The sequence below is a fragment of the Folsomia candida genome, unplaced genomic scaffold (genome assembly GCF_002217175.1).
Source record: "Folsomia candida strain VU population unplaced genomic scaffold, ASM221717v1 Fcan01_Sc004, whole genome shotgun sequence".
NCBI classification, from domain to species: domain Eukaryota; kingdom Metazoa; phylum Arthropoda; class Collembola; order Entomobryomorpha; family Isotomidae; genus Folsomia; species Folsomia candida.
In genome coordinates, this window is record NW_019091196.1 from 8,546,789 (window position 1) to 8,569,391 (window position 22,603).

General features: G+C 37.6%; 1 protein-coding gene across 7 annotated transcripts; it reads right to left on the minus strand.

Annotated features, from left to right (window-relative positions):
- Positions 1-65: 65 nt before the first annotated feature.
- On the minus strand, positions 66-17,787 carry LOC110849081 (potassium voltage-gated channel protein Shab). 7 transcript variants are annotated; one of them, XM_022096456.2, is made up of 20 exons: positions 17,665-17,787; positions 15,150-16,451; positions 9,705-9,805; positions 9,472-9,618; positions 9,139-9,163; positions 9,005-9,057; positions 8,680-8,915; positions 8,502-8,572; positions 8,144-8,269; positions 7,708-7,790; positions 7,548-7,627; positions 7,389-7,436; positions 6,906-7,189; positions 6,709-6,737; positions 6,555-6,584; positions 6,358-6,400; positions 6,208-6,240; positions 6,082-6,129; positions 5,930-6,014; positions 66-2,369 (listed from the first exon to the last, which is right to left on the minus strand). In XM_022096456.2, the coding sequence occupies exons 2-20, from the start codon at positions 15,168-15,170 to the stop codon at positions 2,227-2,229; spliced, it is 1,686 nt and encodes a 561-aa protein (XP_021952148.2). In that variant the 5' UTR covers positions 15,171-16,451; positions 17,665-17,787; the 3' UTR covers positions 66-2,226. The 7 variants fall into 7 exon arrangements, with proteins under 7 accessions (XP_021952148.2, XP_035707091.1, XP_035707087.1 ...); XM_035851196.1 differs by lacking the exons at positions 66-2,369; positions 15,150-16,451; positions 17,665-17,787 and adding exons at positions 2,825-3,536; positions 3,782-3,843; positions 9,973-10,493; XM_035851198.1 differs by lacking the exons at positions 15,150-16,451; positions 17,665-17,787 and adding an exon at positions 11,751-12,094.
- Positions 17,788-22,603: the final 4,816 nt, after the last annotated feature.

Here is a 22,603-nt window from a genome sequence, read left to right on the forward strand (position 1 = left end):
GTTATTCTCCACCCTCGAAATAAATTAGTAGTAAGTAGGTACGTGTATTATTTATACGAGTTACATTTTCATAGTACAATACTAGCAGTAATAGTATTTTTGGTAGTCGTTGTAGATGAAGAATGGGTATTATTATTAACATTCTAGGAAACTTTGACTTGCAAAAAAGTTTTGTAATTATTTTGACTATGTATACGATTTGAGACAGAGAAGAGAAGAAGAATTCATCATGAAACTGTCAAAATAATCTAAATCTAATATCTGCCAAAGTCTGTCAGATTTCTATATCATCGCCATATTTATTTTATTATTTATTTAGTAGTCCTACTCTTCTTAATCTGGTAATTATTAGGAAATTGGATTATTAGGAGCAGGATGGTGAGGACAGGACGGGACGCATGCGAAATTCTGAGTACTTTGAAAGAATTAAGTATTATTTTAAGATATTATTGGTTCCGTATATTGCATCTATACCACAATTTTTAGTTATTTATTTAGCCACATACAGATTTATTATGCTAATAATACTTTCATCATTGTTAGCAGTGTTCATATCAAGTAATACATTCACAGTGTATGTAGACTATGGAATAAAGTCGGTAATTATCTAATGGAAGAAGTTAATAATGTCTTTTGTATTTCTTGACATAAAATCCCACTCATTCAAAAGTGAAAGTTGCAAAAACTAGCGAGAATAATGGGTAGAAATACTTGTGAAAATTGTCATGTTTTTTCCCTTTCTCTCGAAACTCTCAAAAAAAACTTTATCATAAAATGACTGAAATTTATCAATTTTATTTTAGCCATTCGATCCAACACTCAATTTTGTCGCCTAAATATCTGTATTGACCTCACGACAAAGGAAGAAAGTTTTTTCGCGTTAACATTTGCCTATATATTTCGTTGGACCGGACAATTACTGCCGAGCTAACAAATAACTTGTCTGCATGCAACGGTGATAGATAATTATTCTTATTGTCGCTACAAGGAAAAATGTCTTCATCGATCTACCCGAAGCATCCTGAGTTTTATTAATGATAGTGACGTGATCGTAGCTTTTGGCTGGCTATACCTGAATTGTTAATTATTATTATGTGCGCTGTAATAGAGTTAGTTAGTTCTTCTTCTAAATGAAAGTATGGATGAGTGCTGTGTGCGGTGAACTTTTCTTTCCCGTCCACTTATCTTTGGCTATGATGATGATCATCATTAATAAATATGACTTAACCTTATTTCCTACCATGTACAGACAAATGTATGTACGTATCGTTAATGGAACGGTTAGTAGTTTGGATTAGAGACGTATTTAACGGCATATATAACTTCACGTCTCAGGGATCGCGTTATTAAGGAAATAATTAGGACAAAGTAAGTTATACTAATATGCTCGTGTCCTGTTTTGGCTGTGTCACTCATTCGTACAGACATGTTAATTTTCTGGACAACAAAGAATGCGACGTCACCTTATGTAGCCGCCCATTTCGCGTACGTGTATACTGTAATTATTGCGGTGAAAGTGTATAGTACGATTATCCTGTTCCGGGACAAGGGATGATGATGGATTGGATCAAGTATGTGTACATACATATATTTCAACTCACGAGAAAAAGGCGAACACATTAGGACAAAGGAAAGTTTAAACCAGCAACTGGTGCATTCTCGGAGAGAGATTGATTTAGGTAATCAAGTGATTAAATAGGAGATGAAAGCTGCAGAGAAAGAGCAGACGGTTCTGATTGTAAATAGTGCATAGGGAAAGAAATTAAGGAGATTTGATTAGAAGAGAGATGTCCTTGGGTAAAAACAACATTGATCTGTTGAGACTTAGGACAGAATTACGTAATAAAATCTGTTCTGTTTTTTTACTACGTTTAGCTTAGCACACACTAGTTTTCTAAACTTTTCCATTTTTTGGAAAGTTAACAGATTTACAAAGTACGAGACGAGACGGTACATGACATTCATTACACGTAATACTTACATATATTTTACATACATTACATACATTGATGCTGAGCTGCTTGCTTGCTTGCTGCTGCTTTTGCCACTACTGACATATAATTAACGATAATAATAAGAGAGTTGAAGATGATAGAGAATGACACATCGTTGTACTATTCAATACATATCGAGATCAATTAATGAGATTATATTCTACACTTTTTTTAAGCTAAAGCTAACAACAAACTCAAACTCTTGCTTTCTTTCTGGCAGCTTTTTTTTTACTCAAGCCGTCCGAATCTCTCCTTGTTCAGACATTGTGTTTTGAATTTGATTCTTTTCAAATGCTTTTCTGTTGTTCCACAACCTGCTGTTCTGCTTTGAGAATAAGGGGGTATCGTTATCACCACCACCGGATGTTGCTGCAACTGACATAGAGAAATAACGAACATTCATTGGGATTAGTATGTACTTTCTTTCCTCATGGGTGGGCTCTATTAAATATTTATTGCTCTGAAATACATGAGAAAAGAAGGGGGATTCAATTTCGTAATACAAACTATGTAGCTGCCCTTGAATGAATTACCAAACACTCACGAACAAAATATTACTTAGCCATTGCAATTTTACCAATTTAGCCAAACAATAGCAAAATATTTTTGCGGCATACTTTTTTTGCAGCATTTGCCATTTTGTAATAACATGACATGACACACACAACATTTACACTGATCTTTAGGCAAAACAATGAAGTATAAGAGAACGAGAAGTATACACATTTTTAGAAAGTGATATGCAATCTGCTCATAGCTTGAGATGTAGAAGAAGAAGAAGAGACATTTGCAGACAAGGCGGAACAGAGAGAGAGAAGTAAAAGTGAAAGTGAAAGAAGAGAGAAATAATTTTTTTATTATGATTAGCGAAGAAGAGAAAGCACGTTGATAGACATAAAAATTACTAGGAGAAGAAACATGTACAAATCGTGCCCATATTTTTTTTGGTTGGCCCTACTTTACTTTCACTAACTTGATTTGATTGATATCAATAATGAAAACATAAATATTTACTGTGAGAAAGAACAATAATGGAATGACTTTGTCTGTCTTATTATTCGATATGTCATCATCCTGACAAGGTGAAAGTGATCAAAAGTGACAGTGAATCAAAAATCAACATCCTCAACAAAAAATATATCAAAAATCTTATTGAAATATCTCCCTTTAAGAAATCTATATGGAAGTCGAAATTGAGTGTGATTTCCTTTCTCTCCTCGAGTCAAACTTGCGCTAACAAATGTGCTAATATGTTTCTGGAATGATAATTTACAACAGATTGAGGAGAAAATGCGGCTAAAAATATATTTATAATTTTTTTAGTGTCTTTCTTTCTCGGTCTTGTTTTTTGTTTGCCTTGTCTGATCTGTGATTGATTGATGATGTGAGCGGAAGTTTGAGGATGAGTTGTCTGTCTGTCGCTCGTTATGGCGGAATGGCTTCCCAATTATTGCAGGGAGAGAGAAGTTCACCCACGACAACGACTTAATTGTCACAGATCTAAAGTCATTAGAGGGACACACAGGGTTTAGTTATTGGACTCTGTAAAACAATCAACAAACCAACAGTCAGCACATTAAAAACCATGAGACGGGTGAAGCCATTACACTCTTTTTTTATCACTTTCTGTGAGAAAGAAAGCAATAATTAGTAATTAATAATCTTCCTTTTAAGTATGTGTGTAAGTAAAATTGTATCAAAATTGAAAATGGGAAACTGTCTCAACTACTAAATTTTTATCTAGATACTGATTTGAAATTTTTAAAAAACGTATTGGTGTAACTAACCGTGAATAAAAGCTGGTTTTGATGGCACGCAACATGACATGAATTGAGGTCAGGGTTACTTGCTAAGGGTCGGGTCACATACAAAAAGTAGTAGGTTGTATAATAATAATAATACAAGAGTAAGAGTAATAAAGAGTAAGAGGTAAAATTTCAAATTACGAGAAATACACTGTCTCAATAAGGAATTTGAGCCAATATTTTTACTCTGCAACAACATCTACACAACAATCTGCGCACATTTAAAGGCCAAAGAAAAACATAAAAAGACATCCAAGAAAACAACAAATTGCTCCTGACGTGGACGTGGACGTGGAGAAAGCAGCACTTTACTCTACATTTGCAATTACACAAACCTGCCCCACAAGTACTACGTACATATTAATAATAATACTATAAATTACTTGGCTTTTTGATGAGATTTACACTCGGCAGAACAACAACAGCAATATCATAAATACACGAATGGGTAGCATACAGTGAGAAGAAGACTTAATTAATCAATATAGCTCAGCAGCAGGCTACACAGCAGGTACAAATGTATAGTAGTAATTGCAGGTATACACGTAATATTTAGCAGGTCTGGTCGGTGGCATGGTGGTTGGTAGGATGGGTGAAAGTTGGTGATTTCGGTTTTGTGGAATGGATGTAATCACAGCGGCAGGTTTTGTGTGTGTGTATTTTGTGTGTGAGAGAGATGTCCAGCCAGACACAGGGAACTACTTTATTAGAAGTTTACACACTCCTAAATGTCACAAGAAATAAGTAGCCTTGTAAATAAATTGTGAGGTAAATATAGTAAATAAATACTTCTCAGTTACTGGGTCGTGAGATTCTACTAAACGTATTTATGTGCATGGTTAGATTATTTATTGTTATTTACTTTTATTAATATGTTATCATCATCAGTCCGGCTCTTCATTATTAGGAATTTGTCTAAAAAAAATTAGTAGCAGGAGGAGTAGTGGTACAAGTGTGTAATAATAAATAAGTGGTGGTGGTGATGGTGAAAGTTATACGTGACTGTTAATGACTGATTAAAATATAATAATTTTTTAAAAATGGTTGCGAACTGTAGGTAATAGTAGATTTTTTATTAGTAGTAGATTTTTTTGATATATTTATGAATGAATGAAAATTAAGTATTGAAAAATCTCTCTTGTGAGCAAATGCTATATCACACTTAGAAGTAGCGTTATTTTTTTTGTATATTTGGTGAGATTCTCTTGTCTGCGGTGCATCGGGTGTTGGTTGAGTGGTTTGGTTGGTATTGTTTGGATGGATGGAGGGTGGTTTGGTATTTTTTTAGGTTAGGTGAAAGTTAATGTGGTGTTTTGCTAGTACTAAATATTACTTATTAAGTTCTACAAAACTAAGTACTATTCTCGTATTAAACATACTTTTTACTGCGACTAATTTGATCAACTTTAATTCAGCATGATGTTAGTTCTCTACGAAATGATGACTATTTAGTGAGGGTCGTGAATGCATGGGAAAGAGTCAAAAATCAATCTATTGAGTGAATTGATTAAATAGCTCATACACTAAAAGTCGTGTTAATAGTTGCACGATTTGACATATACCCCGTGAAAAATCTACTGTGTGTCTGCTAATAAATATTGTTAGTGATTTTTTTTACTACGGCATAGCTACAATTTAAATGCGTATACTAATATCCACTCACTTTCTCCAGCAGCTACGTACATTACATAAATATGTTTGAAGTTTGAGTTTTTCAGCGGTTTTAACTTGTTAATTACATACTTTACTACAGACCAATATTGACTAAAATGCACAACAAACCGTTATTATTACGTACTAATTATTATTGTTTTCTATTTAGTGAGATGCGATGAGTGAGGTTTTTATGCAAGCGGCGTAAGAGAAGACTCAAGATTATTTACATTATCATTACAGCATTACAAGTAATTATTGTTGCATTTTGTCGTTAATGAGTTATAGCATTGCTATCATTATTAGATCGTTAGTAGGTCAAAGTTTACGAAATGTTGAGTAATGGGTTAAGAAAATATATATTTTTTTACGAGAAGAAAAAGAGAGAGCAAAGAACGAAAGGATGTGAAAAAGGGGGTCAATCGACAGCAGACGATGGGATGGAACGATAGGGGTGTAAATGTCGTGGGAACTTGCCTGTCGTTTCCACCATCGTGTCAACGATGTCCATCGTGGCGTGACCTAATTGAATAATTGAGCTTTCCTTTTTGGCCCGTTCCACCTGAAAATCATGAAAAAAAAGAATGTCAAAAAAAATATTTTTTGAAAAATTTCTAGTCAAATCCAACCTCGTCTCTCCTCTTGAGCACCAACTCTCTTTGTACTTGGTTCTTGTACTGGTTAGTGAAGAATTTGGAAATGGATAATTATTTTGGGTTCATCTATATTTGTATTTACGTACAAAATTAACTTACAAATTCTGCAAAGTTGTTTCCGATAATTGGAATCTACACGGGGAAAGTAGTACAAATGATTAATCATAATTTCAGTAGGTCAAGTTCTTGATTTTGAAAATCATGGAGAAAAATCAAGTATTAGTTTTTTGAGTGAAAGTAGAAAGTTACCGGGAGTGCGATGACTAACACACCGCAAATAGCACAAAGACTTCTGCAAACACCATAAACGAGTACACTGATTAATTATTGACGTTTGACAAGGAAATACAAATATTTTTGCACAGAACTATTTATATAAAGCTGATTCTACCAGAGTTTCAGAATACAAACCCAGAATTATATATTTAAATGCGTTAGTTAATTACCCGATCATTTTCCCAATCGAGGTCTCCGGACTGGAAAATTAGAGCATTGGACAAGATTCAGTCAAAGATGTGAAAATAGAGAGAGAAAGACTCAGAAAAGTTATTTATACGTCATACATATCACCCCCAGCAAAGAAACAAACCAGAAACTCACCTCATGTCACCGTAGCCAACGGTGGTCATCTACAGAGAAAGTCAGAAAATAGTAAATTGGACAGAAAAGAGAAAGTCGAGAAAGTTTTAGAGAAAGGAAAGTATGAGCAGTTTTAAAAATTAACACGAAACTTGCCAAAAAAGTGAAAGTTATGGTGAAAGCTAGTGCAGCCTTGCTTACGTAATGGCAATACTTACCGTAATAATTGCCCACCAGAACGTCTTGGGAATACTTTCGAACATGGGGTTGTCCTCTTTCTCGGCAAAGTAGGCGAGTGAAGAGAAGATGAGCACGCCCATAGCCAAGAACATGACTAACAAGCCCAACTCTTTGTACGAGTTGGTGAGCGTATAACCTAAACTTTGCAGTCCTCTGGAATGCCTCCCAAGTTTAAATACTCGAAGAATTCTCATTAATCGGAACACTTGTACAACTTTCCTAAATGTTTCGTATTCATCTTCCTCGCCTATCTTTTTCTTTCCTGAAAGTTGAAAAGAAATTTTATTAAACCCACGAGAAAAAAATACGTTGTTGGGACCAATCTTTGAATTTTTTGGTCGAAAATTGTTCTTTTTGGGTGGAAATTGATTAAATTTTAAGAACGAGCTGATCAAGAAACATTTATTTTCATTATTGTGCATTTTGGGAATAAGGATTAATAGTAAATGAATTTGTCTTACCTTCTATTAGAAAGAGAGAAATGTAATAAGGCATTATTGCTAACAGGTCTATTGCACGAACACGATCCATTCAGCGAAACATAGACAAATTGAAATTTATAAAAATCGTGTTAGTCGTATTTTTTTCGCATTTTATAAAATGTATGTATGCTTTTTCACCTATAAAATTGAGTGCTCCTTGAAGAAACTTTCTCTTATTGGGGGAAAACACTAGGCGAAGAACGTATTCTAATGTAAACCTGAAATATGGGGCAGAGAGAAACAAATGTTATTTTTTTGTCCCCGGAAAAAATACTAAGATAATGTCAAAATTGCTTACCACGTGATACAAATTTCTTCTAAGGAGGCTAAATAGATGTTATCGACTAACATTAACTCTTCCGCTGGGGCTTCGTCACGGTCCTGTAAGTTGAGAAATCAAAACTCTCAAAAATCAAAAAGGTTAAAAAATTGATGTAGATTTTAATTATAGATCTACTGATAAATTCAAGTTAATTATATTCGACATTTTTGGTTTGTGATGAAACCAGTCATTTTCAATACGCATCAGGGCGTATATACAAAATACGGATGAAATGAAATCTGAACGACTTCTTGTAATGTAAGTAGTGATGATATTAACGCATTAATTTTAATCTAATTCATTACTAAAATAGGAATTTAACTATAAAATTAAATCACCAATAACTTCTAACTATCTCACATCACTTATATTATTTTAAAGTAAAACTAAAGTAACAAATATGTGAACTTACCAACTCTGCGTCACACTCTGTGTCAGTCTCATTACGACATTCGTACATTTGCATGGAGGGCAAAGTATTGAGGGTGAGGGCCACGGTTGACAACATGATGAAAAAGATGGATATCACTGCCACGATCTGAATATCAAACATAACTCTTTTATTAAATGTGTCAGTCATCATCCTCCACTCGAAAGGATGAGTGACAACGCGGTGACAAAGAGCAAACAGGGAAAGAAAAATGAAGGAAGGAGACGGGGAGAAGAAAGTGGAGAAAGTTCATAAGGTGCGATAATTTAATTTGTTGCAAACTATTTATTTTTAGCGTCACAAAAATAGCACAAATTCTGCAAAAAAATACACGACTAACCCTGGCAAAAAGGGACGACGTCGGCTTCTCCATAATGTCCCACCCAATCTTTTGAAACTTTGCCCAGGTGCCTGCGGAAATAGTCATATTTAAATTACCATAATTTCTGAAAATAAAATTCCTAAAATTGTTACAAATTTTGAATTTACTACTTAGATAAATCTCAATCCAAACTTACCGTCTCCAAAATCCTCTTCTTCCAACTGATTCAAGGCCTCTCCCTCTTTCCGCATTTCATCAAAGACTTGTTCCTGCCTCATGTTAAACTTGTGCTGACAACAATTCTCTAGAAATACTGAATCAATTCCCCAGTACTCCAAGTCTTCGGAGAATGCAAGGACACAAACTTCCTGAACAAGGTGAAGCTTTCCGGTTCGGTAAAAGTTTAAAATTGAGCTGAAGGAAAGGGGATGCCTACGTGAAAAAAAGAGAAAGTTTAACAATTTTATACTTTCTCCTCCAAATTGCTTTCGTGCACTCGCCCCATTAAAAAAACAACCAACCTGTCGAAGTAAAACTCGTTATCCACTAGAGAATAATCATCGCACAGGTCCAACTAGGAATTTCATTTGTAGAATTAGAAATAATTGAAAATAAAAATAAGTAAAATTTTACACAATTTTTAAATTGTACTCACTAAGGCCTCGTGGCTATTGCTTGCTCTGAAAAAAAAACATTTCCATCATAATTAAAGCTATGTGACTCTACATACACTCTTAGAAAAATGGTATTAAATCATTACTGACCGGAGTACATACATATGTGACTCTGTGTACAGAGTACATACATATGTGACCACCGGCATGGTAATAACAAGCATTACCAGTAATGTTGTGGTAATGAAAAATTTAGAAATCAGAAACAAACTACTACCAATCCGGTAGAAAATTATTGCCAAATAAATACCAGTACGGAGTACATAAAGAAGTATCAGATTTTTAACAGTGTACAAAGTGACTTAAATTCTTACCGAAGCTGGCCAAGCCGAGTGTGAGGTAGGCGGTCTAAGGTCTTCCACATGCATTCGTGTCGCTCCCCACCCACGTTCAAGACGACCCGTTTATTCTGCCGAAGTGTCTTTTGAATCAGGAATGGTTCCGGTGGGTGGGGCATGTACCTGATAAAAATGTTTGCTTTTCCTCATAATCCAACTCGATTTATGGTAATAACAGTGTTTATGAGACATAAAAAATCCCTGTGTACCTGCAACCAGCAGACATTTCCATAATCTCGTCCTCCATCGCGAAAGGATCACGCCGACCCGAGACCGGATTTACTGGGGCGTAGCGGGGGGACCGCTCCATCTGAGAATAATCGGAGAAAAATAAGGATAAGAAATTTCCTAATTTTTTTATGGGTAATTTGCACGCCAATTTGAATAATTTCAGGATTTCCATATCGAGTAAATTACACAACTATTTAGATTTAGTCGAGCCTTGATGCAACTTTCACTCTCAAATAAAAAATCTACCTTGCTCAGAAACGGTTGAAGTTCACAATCTTCACCTGCATCGTCCTCCTCCATGTTTAAACTTTCACACAAGCTCGATCTCAGCTTTGCAGAAACGTACTGGACCGAAAAGAGACCCATTTTTACAAACTCCTACACACACACCGAACTTCTTGCAGACCAAGTCTGCACCTTCTTCTTTCTCCCCGTTTTAACAACAAACAAGTCGGAGAAGAGAGGATTTAAAATTCTGCCGGAAGAAGTTGTTTATTTTTTTATGTTCTGCAAAATAAACACGGTTCGTCCGCACTCAAAGAGAATCCACAATTGCAGATCTTTCCTTAGAGTTCTGGGCCAAATGCGTTAACAAATATTTATGCGAGCACTTTGGAAAATGAGGAAGAAAAAAACGATCAAGTTCTTGTTCGAAATGTAATCGAAAATCTCAAAATTTGACAATCTACTCCTCCCCCTGGGAAAAATGGGAACGAATTCCACTATTCACTTCCGAGGAGAGAGAGAGACGGTAATAACCCTGTAGTGCTGCGATGGAAGTATTATTGTGACTGGACAATATGCCACCCTGCAATTTTGTTTATTGCCCACACCAGATCTCTATCAGTGTATTGAACCCTAAGACGGGTCAAAATAATAAGTTCGTTGGTACACAATCACACCACAAATAACTTGGTCCTGCTCTACCCTCTCGGAATATGCAATGGGAAATGACCAAAAATTTGATAAAGAGAAAGTTGCCCGATATGCATGCATGCATGCAAGCAGTTTGTGTAACCCCAAACACGGAACTGCACCCAATTAAGTGTAAATTCACTTTATATCTTAAATCAAAACACATTTTTCTAGTCACGTCGTCTCCTCGATAACTAACTCGGACGTGGGACTGACCACTGGATAATAATAAATTGTATGTATACATAGCTAAATATTTTTTGCATAGTATTTTCATACCGCAAACTTTACCCCATCGTAATAACAGGTTTGATCTGATGATGTGATATGTCGTACACGACTCGGGAACGGCGAGGCAGGTGAAGAGAATTAAATTCTACTTAATTACTTTGTTTCGTGCAAGTTTATGACTGTTATTTGACTGGCCCTTCATTCATGGAGGTTTTTCAACCACGGAACCGGCAGTTGAGTGAGATCATTACGTGTGTATTTGTTGTAGTATCGATTTATGTGGTGGGCAGTAAAATGACCTGCAGGACGAAGGAATGTGACTGCCTGCAATTAAGGAAATGCAGTACGGAGTGCAATATTATTGAGACATTCCTTAAGGCCTGGTGACAAACGGGGTTATTAAATATTTTAATTTCCGAAGTCTAATTTTGGACTGGGATTGTTTATGGAATTTATATAGTTAGACTTTCACCACTAAAACTGTGAAATCGCCACTGCTAATTTTATGTATTTTTCTTGTTATTAAATCGAACATTTTGTGACACGCATGCCACAGAAAAATTAAATTCAAGCCAATAATAATACTTATTATTCTCCTCTTAATGCCTCGCTACCCTGCTATTTCGCTACATATAAGTTCGCTACGAACATAATAATAAGTGTGACGAGGTGATTTGTGGAGCATTACAGGCCGGACACAAAGTATCGGAGGAGCAATTATTTGACAATTTGTGTCGTGGACAAGTCTAATTGCCATCAAAACGGATACATTCAACCATTTTGATTTCATTTGCATTGTAAACAACCTACTTTAGATAGACAGATAACGACACGCACGGTAAGTAATAATATTCCAACAGCTATAAAATTTCACCAACCTGAATTAATCAAGACCACCATTTTTTTAACACAGTTTTGTCCCCAACTTGAGAATAATTTTAGGAGGAGGTGAAGACCAAGGTTTTATGATATTCCTCAATTTTTCATGAAACACGAAGTCCATAAAAAATACACAAGATTTCCATCACCATTAAACTGCAACTTCACTCGATACAAGAACACTTGGTACTAAACAGAAAAGTACTAAACGGCGAAAGAACTGACGTACGTAGACCATCCCAACCGTCATTAAATTGTCACTCGCATACTCGCATTATAGATTCCTTATGTAAAGTACAACCTCCTCCTCCTCGTCTTCCTTTAACCTTTATGAAAAACGAGTGCTTTCTCCAGGCTATCAAAAATTAGACTAAATTGAAACTCGTTGTCGCCTATATTGTCGCATTCGCTTCGGCCATCACACTTTGACATTCCTCACTCCTCTTCAAGTTCAACACTTTCTTTTCCTGCAGATAAATACATACAACGCGACATTTCTCGCACAAAACTCGTCCATGTTTTGCATAATCCAGACACCACTCGTGTTGGAATTTTCCCCAAAAAATGCGTCCCATTACGGAGGAACCCATCCATTTCGATGAGAGACAGCATAACTATCAGACTAATCGTATATACTGCTTCCACTTATGGATTATTGCTACCTCTGTAAAAAGCTGCCCTAATAATATCACACTAACCATCAAACCACTCCAACTACAAGTGAATGTATGTACATACGTATACAGAATTGTGCAGGTGGCACATGCAGTCATCAGTTAAAATGAGGTGATTCCTAACCACCAACCTGGAATATGTATCATCCAAGTTATGTTATGTGGTGAATTTCTCTCCTGCTTTCCCTTGGTTATTACATGACTCTGACTTTCAGGCATTTTGTCAATTTGGACTCGTGAAATGTGTTGTTAGTTCAATTCTCTCGCATGAATTGGTCTCCTGGAATATGACGAGGAACGAAACATGATTAATGGAACGTCCTTCCGTTCCATATCCTATTCACGTTCGAACCGTCGTTGAATGTTGCTTCTTCGTGTGTTGTGGGTCATAAATATAAAACAAATTCATGAGGAGCTGACCCCATCTAGAGAAAGGCGCCTTGGAAAGAAGAACATTCCACGTAACTACTTACTCACGTATGGCAGCAGTATGTACAGAACTATCAATTCATGACACTACATACATACGTATACAAAGAAGTGAAAAATTAATCCGTCCATATCCACACGACAACAGGGACGAATAGCTAAATGTGCAATTTTAAACTGTTTGACTACTCTTGTGTCATGAATTTAAGGAAATTCACACCTACATAACTTGCCGTCTCTAACTTTCACTCCACGAACAACCGGCACTTCCGCAATGCAGTTCTCATTTCAAATTCCATGCACCGTACCAGTCAGCGATGTTACCCACACCGCTGCTCCCATGCCATTTCATTTCTAAACGTACCTACGATTGTTGCTCTGCTTGTCTGAAAGATTAAAAGCATGTCGAGGAATGAAATCACGTTTTCTTTCACTTCTCATACATAACTTCTCTCCTCGTCATCAATTCCATTTTAGTTTCTTTGGTAAGTTTTTGACTGCAGGAGAGAAGAAAGTCGTCCACTAGGATTCTATAGATTATTGATCAGTCCTTTCTCCCAATATGCTTGAGTAATAGACACACTAGCTCTTTAACCACCACCACCACCACGACCACCCTCTTTATAGTATCCGATACAGGGAGAAGAGCTCAGGTTACGGCAGCCAGTACTAACTCTCAAGTAGGCGACGGAAGCTGGAAAATGTTACGAAATCAATGAAGCATTGTCGTTCAAAGAAGGCGTTCAGTCACAAAGAAGAAGAAGAGGTCACAAAAGGAGGTTTTGTTACTCTACGTCATGTTTTAATCTGAGAGCATTTTATTGAAAAGAGAATACGACTCGAAAATAAAAGGTCGTCGAGTTGTTGCCAAACTTGAAATGTTTTCACGACAAGAGAAGAGAAGCGAAGAGATCTCCCTGGAGGACGGATGACGAAATATGGTCGGTTGTAACGTTGTGCTAAGAATTTTGATGGTTTTCAGACGCAGTTTGTGTTTTTATTAAAGGAAAATATTATTTTATGTGAGCATCATGAATCTACGGCATGGCAAGGAAAGCTCTCTTTCTGTCTTCCCGATGATAATAACTCTTAGAAGACCTAAAAATATATGGATTTATCCATTTCCGTTGGTCGTGCGTACGTCTGGCGGTGCCCACTTGAGCCCCCTTTTCAATAGCACCGAGTACTTGAGCATTAATCCTTCAATCCAAAAACAAGCACTCGACTTGGAAATTTCTAGAGCTACCTAGAGAACAAAGTAGAACTTGTAACTGAAATCAACGACCCAGCAAATGAACAAGTTTCCTCCTCTCTTTTTGACACATTGCTACTTTCCTCGCAACAATAGTGAGATCATTTATGCAGTACAAAGACAAACAATAGTTGAGGAAACAGAAATTGTGCAAGATCTGGTAAAGATATAAAGTAAATTATCTTCCTGAACTTTCAAGTGTCACAAAACTCGCCTAACAAATAATAGAAGCATGGAAGCAATAAAATGGATTATCTACTTAAGCTTCGTAATAATAAATACGAGACACGATGCACATGTGTGTCCATTTACTACGAATATTTACATTACACATTGTGTGCGACTTGATGAAATCCTGCTGCTCACAATACGAATACCTTTACAAAAACTTTATTGCCCTTCTATTTTCTCTGATTGAGTCCACATTTACATGTATTCTTTGTCCCGCAGTCTCGTGTACTGTACATATTCATGTGTTTTAGTGTTACTTTATCAGTGGGGTGAAAGTACGGATTACTCAGATATTTAGGTACCCACTGAAAGAAAGTGAAAGCCACCCTCGCCTCGCAGCAGTACGTACAAATGTATGTACGAAGGGGTAATATTCGCCCAGCAATATGTTACTCGCTCCAAGTGGTCGTGTTATTACGAGTACTTACTTGATGTATGGAATGCCATTATGTTATGGTCAGATTACGAGAGGGATAAAAACAAAGAACATAATGCATTGCTTGGCGCGGCGAGAACTCGGCTCTCAGTCAACTCATTTTTTTAATGGAAGTGGTGATGTCGAGTCAATAATGCAATCTTGGTATGTAAGTTGGTAGGTAGCAGGGTCTAATACTATGTATGACAGGCACGCATATATGGATATGCACATGGGTTAAAAAGTCGACGTTTTAGGACCGACTTGTAGTTCAACGTGGCAATAAATGTATAAATAACTTTATGTAAATACATATGTTAAAAATTTCCGTGCAAATAGTTTCGTAAAAGTGAAAGCGATACGAAAAACATGAATACAGATTATTTTTTTTACGCACCTCAAAACTTTCTCCACGCATCCCCTCAATATTTGCTTCGGAAAACCCCGAAGGATCACTTTTATTTAAGAAAGCAATTTTAATATCCGCACAATTGCGAAGGGACGTTTTCAGTAGGAGACATTATTTTTTTCTCGGTATTCCATTTCCATCACCATCTCGCTTTCTGCTCACATTTTCATTATTACTTTACTTGAACTGGAAAGTTAGTGGTTGTATCATCGCGATAGTTGATTCTGAGATTTATTTTTCTTAATTTTGAGTATTTTGAGTTAAACGTTTCTTCTTGACGTGTTTGCAGCATTGTGGAATTAAATATTGTGATAAATCAGTTGAAAAAAGGGTGTCGAACGTGTCCCAGATGACATTTTGTGGGGTCAGATTTTCCCCACAAAATATTACAGGAAAAAGACCGTTGTACTTTGAAATATGTATATTTTAGTTTTAACTTTGAACAGAGGATTGACAGCGGGAGAGGCCAGTAAGAAATTGCTGTGTATCAACTTGATCTGTTGATCTTTAAGTTTGAGGAACTTTTTTTTACCCAGTCCGACCAGTTGAACCAATTTTATGTATCATCGTCCCAAATTTTATCCAGCACTTTTTTCACCACCACTAAATACTAAATATTTCCCACCAGAAAAAGAAAAAAAAACAACCCGCCTTTTACCAGCTTAATTTTTCAGCAAGCATTATCACAATTTTGATTTTCTCTCTCGAAATATATTGCTCTTCCGTTTCCTCCACCGTCTCCGTTTTCACCAGCCGTACCACCGACCCTGTTTCTTTCTGCACTTACACTAACTGCCTACATCTCTCCTCCAGCCGAGTTTTAGATAAATGATCCAGTCCGGAGAGAAGCTCCAGATTCTAAACTTGGTACCGCACCACAACCTCCATCGCAACGACGACGACCATCACGACCACCACCACTGCCAGCACTTTCACTCACTCTGGGGTATACTTTACCCTATAAAGTCCGTCCATTCCATCCATAGTTGCAGGAAGGCAGGCAGGGGTACTTTTGCTGCTTCTGCTGCTTTGAAACCTTGCTTATCTTTATATGTTGTGCTCTCCTCTCGAATGCATGCACTCGTTGCTGCGTTGGTGTGGGAGCTGGATGCTGGGACGGGAAATAACGACGATGCGAGTCGTCCGAGAGAGTTGCGGAGGATCCTCCGGAGAAAGAAAAGTGAACTGGCTCCAGCAGAAGAGAAAGCAAGCAAGCAACAGACAAGGCAGGCAGGTCACACTGAATCCACCACACCAGCCAGACCAGTTTTTGGGGACGGAGTTTTCCTCCTGGAAAGAGAAGAGAAAGAAGATGGAAACTGAATGTGTGAGAGGAGAGAAAGTCGTAGCACCAGGAGCAGATCTATGTATGTCCTAAACTCATGTATGTATGCATGCATGTGGAGAACACATATTTCGTTAACCTTTTCCACCCCTTGGTGCAAGGGAAAATTATATAAGAAAAAATAACCGGGGACAATATTTCCCTAAAAAAATCCTAATGGTTATAGTAATCCAATCATTTGGCGATATATTTTTTCACTGCAGTGAGAGAATCGGAGGCTCGAATAGAGCGAGAGCTACACCACTTCCTCCTCTTAATCATAACTTTCACTCTCTCTTTCACTATCAGTGCGGCATCTTATGCACGAGTTTGGCCACGACCACGACCACTGCATATGTACATTCCTGCGAGCGGTATGTATTCCGTCCCCCGCTTTTGTGGGGCTTTTCTCTAACCAAGGAAAGTATTGAGGCAGACTTTGGTGGATGAAGAATTTTTTAAACCACGTTTGGATGGAGGAAAAAGTAGTTACTGGTTCTAGATTGGAGGGAAATCGGTCTGGGAAAAAACTTGTAGTTAGGAAAAGATCTCCTCCTCCTCGTCGTAGAAGCGAAAGTACTCTGAAATTACCAAGTTTACTAACTGCCTCCACTTTCCCGACCTCTTTCTTTTCCTTGCCCAGGGTTTAACTTTATTTATGATAAGGTTGGAGAGCTGCAGTGGATTAACTAAGTTTTCGAGACCTGGCTCGACTTCCGCAGAAGAAAAGCCTTATTTTCTCGACATTATTTTTTCCAGGAATTATTTACCTCGCTCGAGTAGAAACGAATAGAGAACAGTTAGTACGTGTGCGCCCCACGTACAAACTGTTTGCCTACGTATCTATGTGTACATTTCCAACTAAAACTAAACCAACCAAGGAATGGCTTTCGGAACCTGAGGTGCTTTGAAGTAATCTAATTTCCAAAGCAGGAATCCCACTTTCAATCAATATCAAAGAAGAAGAAGGTTCCATTTGAAACTTGATGCTAAAGTTTGAAAACACAAACTGTTGACAACACCATCCACTCGCTCAAGCAATGACCCGACGACATTAAATATTTCCTCTCGTCAAGAATTGAGATTGAACGAGCGTACACACAATTATCCGGAAGAAATAGACATATTACAAGGCAATATACCTACGAAATTTAATGGGTGTGAGCAAAAATATCTTACCGGCGGAGAAAGCCCTGTGTATGATCCAGGCTCAGTGTGAGATTGACTTATTAACAACAACACTTCACTCACTGAGTCACTTAATGAATCAAAAAAGTATCATGTACACAATACATCTTTCACCAACCACCCGTCCCAAACTATCCGATCCTCATATTTTCGTCCTCCTCCTCCTAAACACATAACCACTCACTCGCTCCCGTCCTGGTTCAACTTTACCGGGTTCGCTTTTGTAAAAGATACCCGGATTTCGATTCAATGTCCGTGTTTTTTTCGGTGTTTCAAGAAACAACTGAGTCAGAGAGAGTGGTTGGTGTGTACGTGGGTCGGGTAGTTGGTAGAAAAGGAGCAATAAGTATAATAAGAAACTTGGGTGGATGGAGAAGGGTAGGTTGAAAAAGGAGGATCCAGTCGACACCCGAACTTGCAGAGCCCCAGTTATGTCGTATTTCATGCCTCGGCTCAAACTAAATTCCACTCGATCCAATTCTAATATTGCTTTTGCATGCATGCATGTTTTATTATTATGGCAGACCTTCACTGCCATGAAATATATGTGGATATCTATATGGACACAGTATGTGTGCACACATTCATGGAAATTTTGGGGCAAAAAGTATATTTTTTAGGAGCTAAGTAACTTCATTATGTCGACCGCTATTATGCCGACGTCAGTCACGCTAAAAATATCCATTGTCCAATTCTCACGATATTTTAAGTCGTGTGAAAATCGAAGGTCATACGTAATACGGTTGAAATATTTGAATTTTACTTGACGCTCGGTCCATGCATATATCTTTCCAAGAGAGAAAAACGTCTCTCAGCCTTATCATCCCCCAGTCCACCCACTAACTTTTTCCCATTCTTGTACAAGTCAGTCTACAAGCTGGCACGAGGAGGAGGAGGAGTGGGTCGTCGTTTATTATTATATGGAGCATAAGAGAGCGAGAAAGTATTCATACGGCCAAAATCTGAAAGGCTTCTTTCTTCCTCCTTTCGCCATTCTGCACTGAAAACTCTCACGGCACCACAACGATGGTAGCATAGCCTAAAATTTGGGCTACATTCACTACCAATGCAACCAAACTAAACCACCATCACTACGAGACACACAGGACTTGCTTTCTCTCTCTCTTTCTCCCTCGATCCGCAGGTCTGGGTCGATATTCCTGCTTTTCCAGGCGACTCGTCTGCAGCACGGTTTTGATTCTATGTATGTCCGTACGTATCTATATGTAGTGGATGGCATTTCCTTTCTTTTGCTGCTGGGAAATGAACCAATTTTAGGCAAAGCCTCACTTTTCATTCATGATAATGATATGGCGGTGGTGTGGTGAGTGGTAGTCTGATAATGGCCTTGTTTTTGTACCTCCTTTTGTCATGAAGTAATCAAAATAAGCATTATCCATCAACGTTTTGAGAGAAGGAATGATTAAACAGGATTCAAAGTTGGCGTGGATTTTCAAAAATAGATGGATAAACTTTAGAAGGCTGCTTTCCGCTGGTGGCGATGTCGATCCAACCAACCAACGAGAACTATGTGATTAATTTAGTCTGACTTATAGGAAAGACGTCATCGCCTGCTCAGGGTAATTAGCTCGTTCATGCAGATATGCCAAATAATATTATGTATAAGGTCAGGTTTTATATAGAACGCGGTGGGTCAGGCTATCGGGATGGAGAGAGAGAGAGAGGTATTTAGTATCATCGCTTTTAGCACAACTTTTGATCTTTAGCGTTAGGAGTTATGTATGTATTTTTGGCGTAGGGATTTTAGATGTATGGAGACGACGTAAAGTTCGAAAGGTCACGTCATAGTCGTATCAATGATGGGGAAAAAGTTGTGGTCGTGTATATTTTATTATTTTTTTCTTGAAATAAATAGGAAGCAGTTGAAGCGCATAAATTTGTGATTTCTTCTTCATGAAATGATTTCCTATTCAATTTCAACAACTTTTACAATTTCTAAACTTATTTTGAATCGTGTAGATTGTAGATGCAAAAGTGTTACTAAAACTTGTAAACTTCTTTTTCCCCAACAATTTATGCGAGTTTGAATTTGGCAATTGCAGTTTTCCAGAGTTAGGAAAAGATTTCCCTAGAGAAGACGTTTGTGTTACTTGGGGGAGATCACATTCAAAACCAAATCTCCCAAAAAACTTCTCTTGCATAGATACATATTCTACTGTAGGCAATTTCTAAGCATGTATCTTCTTAGCGAACCATCGAACAAAATATTTTTCTCTAGAAATCTGACAAACCTGAGATCTGCTAACCTCTCTTCAAAAGCCCATGATAATAAAGGGACATACCTCTCGTATGCCTCGCATTAAATTCTAACTTGCATACATACATTTCTCACTCAAGGACTTGGCATCAGGCGAATTTTCGTCAAAAAATGTATGAATACCATTCTTCCATTTTTGCATAATACATGAGATCAAAATGTACTGGAGGGAAAGACGCGGAGAATGGGGCAGGAATAATGGAGAAATACGAGTACAAATATCTCAAAGCTGTAAGCCTCCGCATTCAGCATTAGCTTATGCTCCGTCGGAGAAGATGGAGAGAAGAATGCCTCCGGTGGTCTGGTCTCGACTCAAACGAGATAACGATATGGAACATTTGCTAAATTAGAACGAGTCGCAACCCAGATATTCATAAATCTGGATGGAAATTAGAAATTGATGCAATGCAGCCAATTATGTAGCACAAAGTTTATTCGTGCAGATTCAATTTCCATCCAAATCAGGGTTATGTGAATATGGACTAAAAAGCCGGTAATGCAATGTACATATCTTGAAGAATCGTGACAATGGCGATGATGATGTTCTTAGAGGATGAGTTCTTATCGATGAGGCGAGGAAGAGATAATATATTATCTGCAGTGATGGAATGTGTGTAAAATTAGCCTCAGCTTAACAATGAAAAAAATAATTGCTCTGCTCTGAGTATACTTGCCATGAAAATAATGGCCGTAAAGAAATCTAGGAATTTGTTGTTTGTCCAACTACGCCCACATCGCTACAATGCAGACAAACTCATCATCCGGTTAAATCTTCGGACTTTCTCGGGGCTCATTGCAGCAAAATTTCAAGCCGAACTTCTCACAATTCGAATTCGATTTTTTTTTCGACAAGGAAATACTGACGGAAGAAAGTTTACATGTTTTTTTCCAGATCTCTAACCGATTAAATATTTAAATTGCTGTAATTCTGTTCAACTCAAGAATGACTAAACTCGAGTCATTATTTGCGTGATTTCGAGAGTGAGCTAAATCCAATAATCGCCTCTGGGATTTGATGACTGATGATGCCGTGTGTTTTACAGCTTTCGCTGTATTCTCGTAGTCTTCTGCTGCTGTCACCCTTTGTTCTCCGTCTTTCTTTGTCTTGTTGAAATGCTCGGCACACAAGGAACACATAAACAGAGCGAGAAGTAAATCAAAGATAACATACAAATCCAACAAAACTACGACTATGCCGAGCAAGTGTAATGCATTCCCTCGTTTGCAGTATCTCAACAAAAGAAAGCCTTGTCTCGCATCTAGAGCGAAATATGTGGGGCCAATTCGTAACAGAAAATGCAAACCAGACGGAATTATGTACACATGCATGCAAAAATACTATCATTGTGTTTCATATCATACTCAAACTTTTCATGCCATGCTAAATTCTTGCCCAAAATCCTAAACATCTTGATTTTGCTTGGTTTTGCTTGGTTTTCCGGAAAACTACTAAAAGAATCAGGCACTGTTCATCAGCGATCCGTCATTTTTCTATTCGACGTCACATCACGCTATGCAATTACAGTATTCATCGAACAAACGGAAAAAAGGATTGCATGATTCGACTTACTTTGCTTTGTTTGGTGTATGGACACGAGAAATGCGAATTGCGAGATTTGCTGGAAGTGTGTAATGATTAAAATCTCACCCTTAGCCAAAAGCATAAAGCATAAAACAATGTTTAGATTAATGGGGTGGTCAGTAGTCGATATGGATTTGATTATTGTGTGAAATTGCTTCGACAAGTCGTTTGATTGCAACTAATAACGAATTATTAGGACATAATGGTCAATTTTCTTTGAGTTATTTTAAAAAAACATGGAATATGAGGCGTCTATGCATGTAATTCATCACAATTTCTTTCTGGCAACAGTATTTAATATTGCAATCAAAATTTTAGGTTGAAAGCACTAAAAAAAGTCAGACCAGGAGTGGAACGATAGAGATATCGCCGCCTTCACACAGTCCGTAATGTTATCCTCGTGTCGACGAAACTGTTGCAGAAGACGACATGGCTCGAAAACTTGGGCTAATCAATCAAAATGATTCGCAAGACATATTTTGTTGAGAATAGCGCCGCATTACGACCGTCGGCACTGGTTTGAACATCTTTTTACTCACCAAAACCAACACAATAATCCGAGTTTCGTTCGAAAGTGTCGCATCTTACATCTTTCCTTGATGCAAAGTAAATAGAGCTAAAGAGAAGCTGTGAACAACAATGTAATGCCGGCCACCCTAAACTGACACCACGAAAATACCAACCACAACCATCCATCCATCCAAATGGAAAACAGACAGACAGCCACCCGGTCTTCAGATGATAAGTAAGTAACACCACGCATGTGGTTTGGTTTCCTCGTAATATTATGCAGATTATGCGGTTGGTGGATGCAGTCTACAAAAAATTCCTTGCATTTTCAACTAAATAATGAACACATGGATGAATCCACACGCCAAAATCCTGTGCAAGTGCAATGATCGTCTCACTTTTTGCACCTCGTTATTACACGCCTAATAAATGCCACACAAGTCGGAAGCTGTGAAAATGTCTTCTTGTCAATGTCACTTTTGCGGAAAGTATGTTAAAGGTCTATAAATTCTGGATTGCCATTTGGTTATGTGATGGCAATTTAACTGCTGCCCAGACCC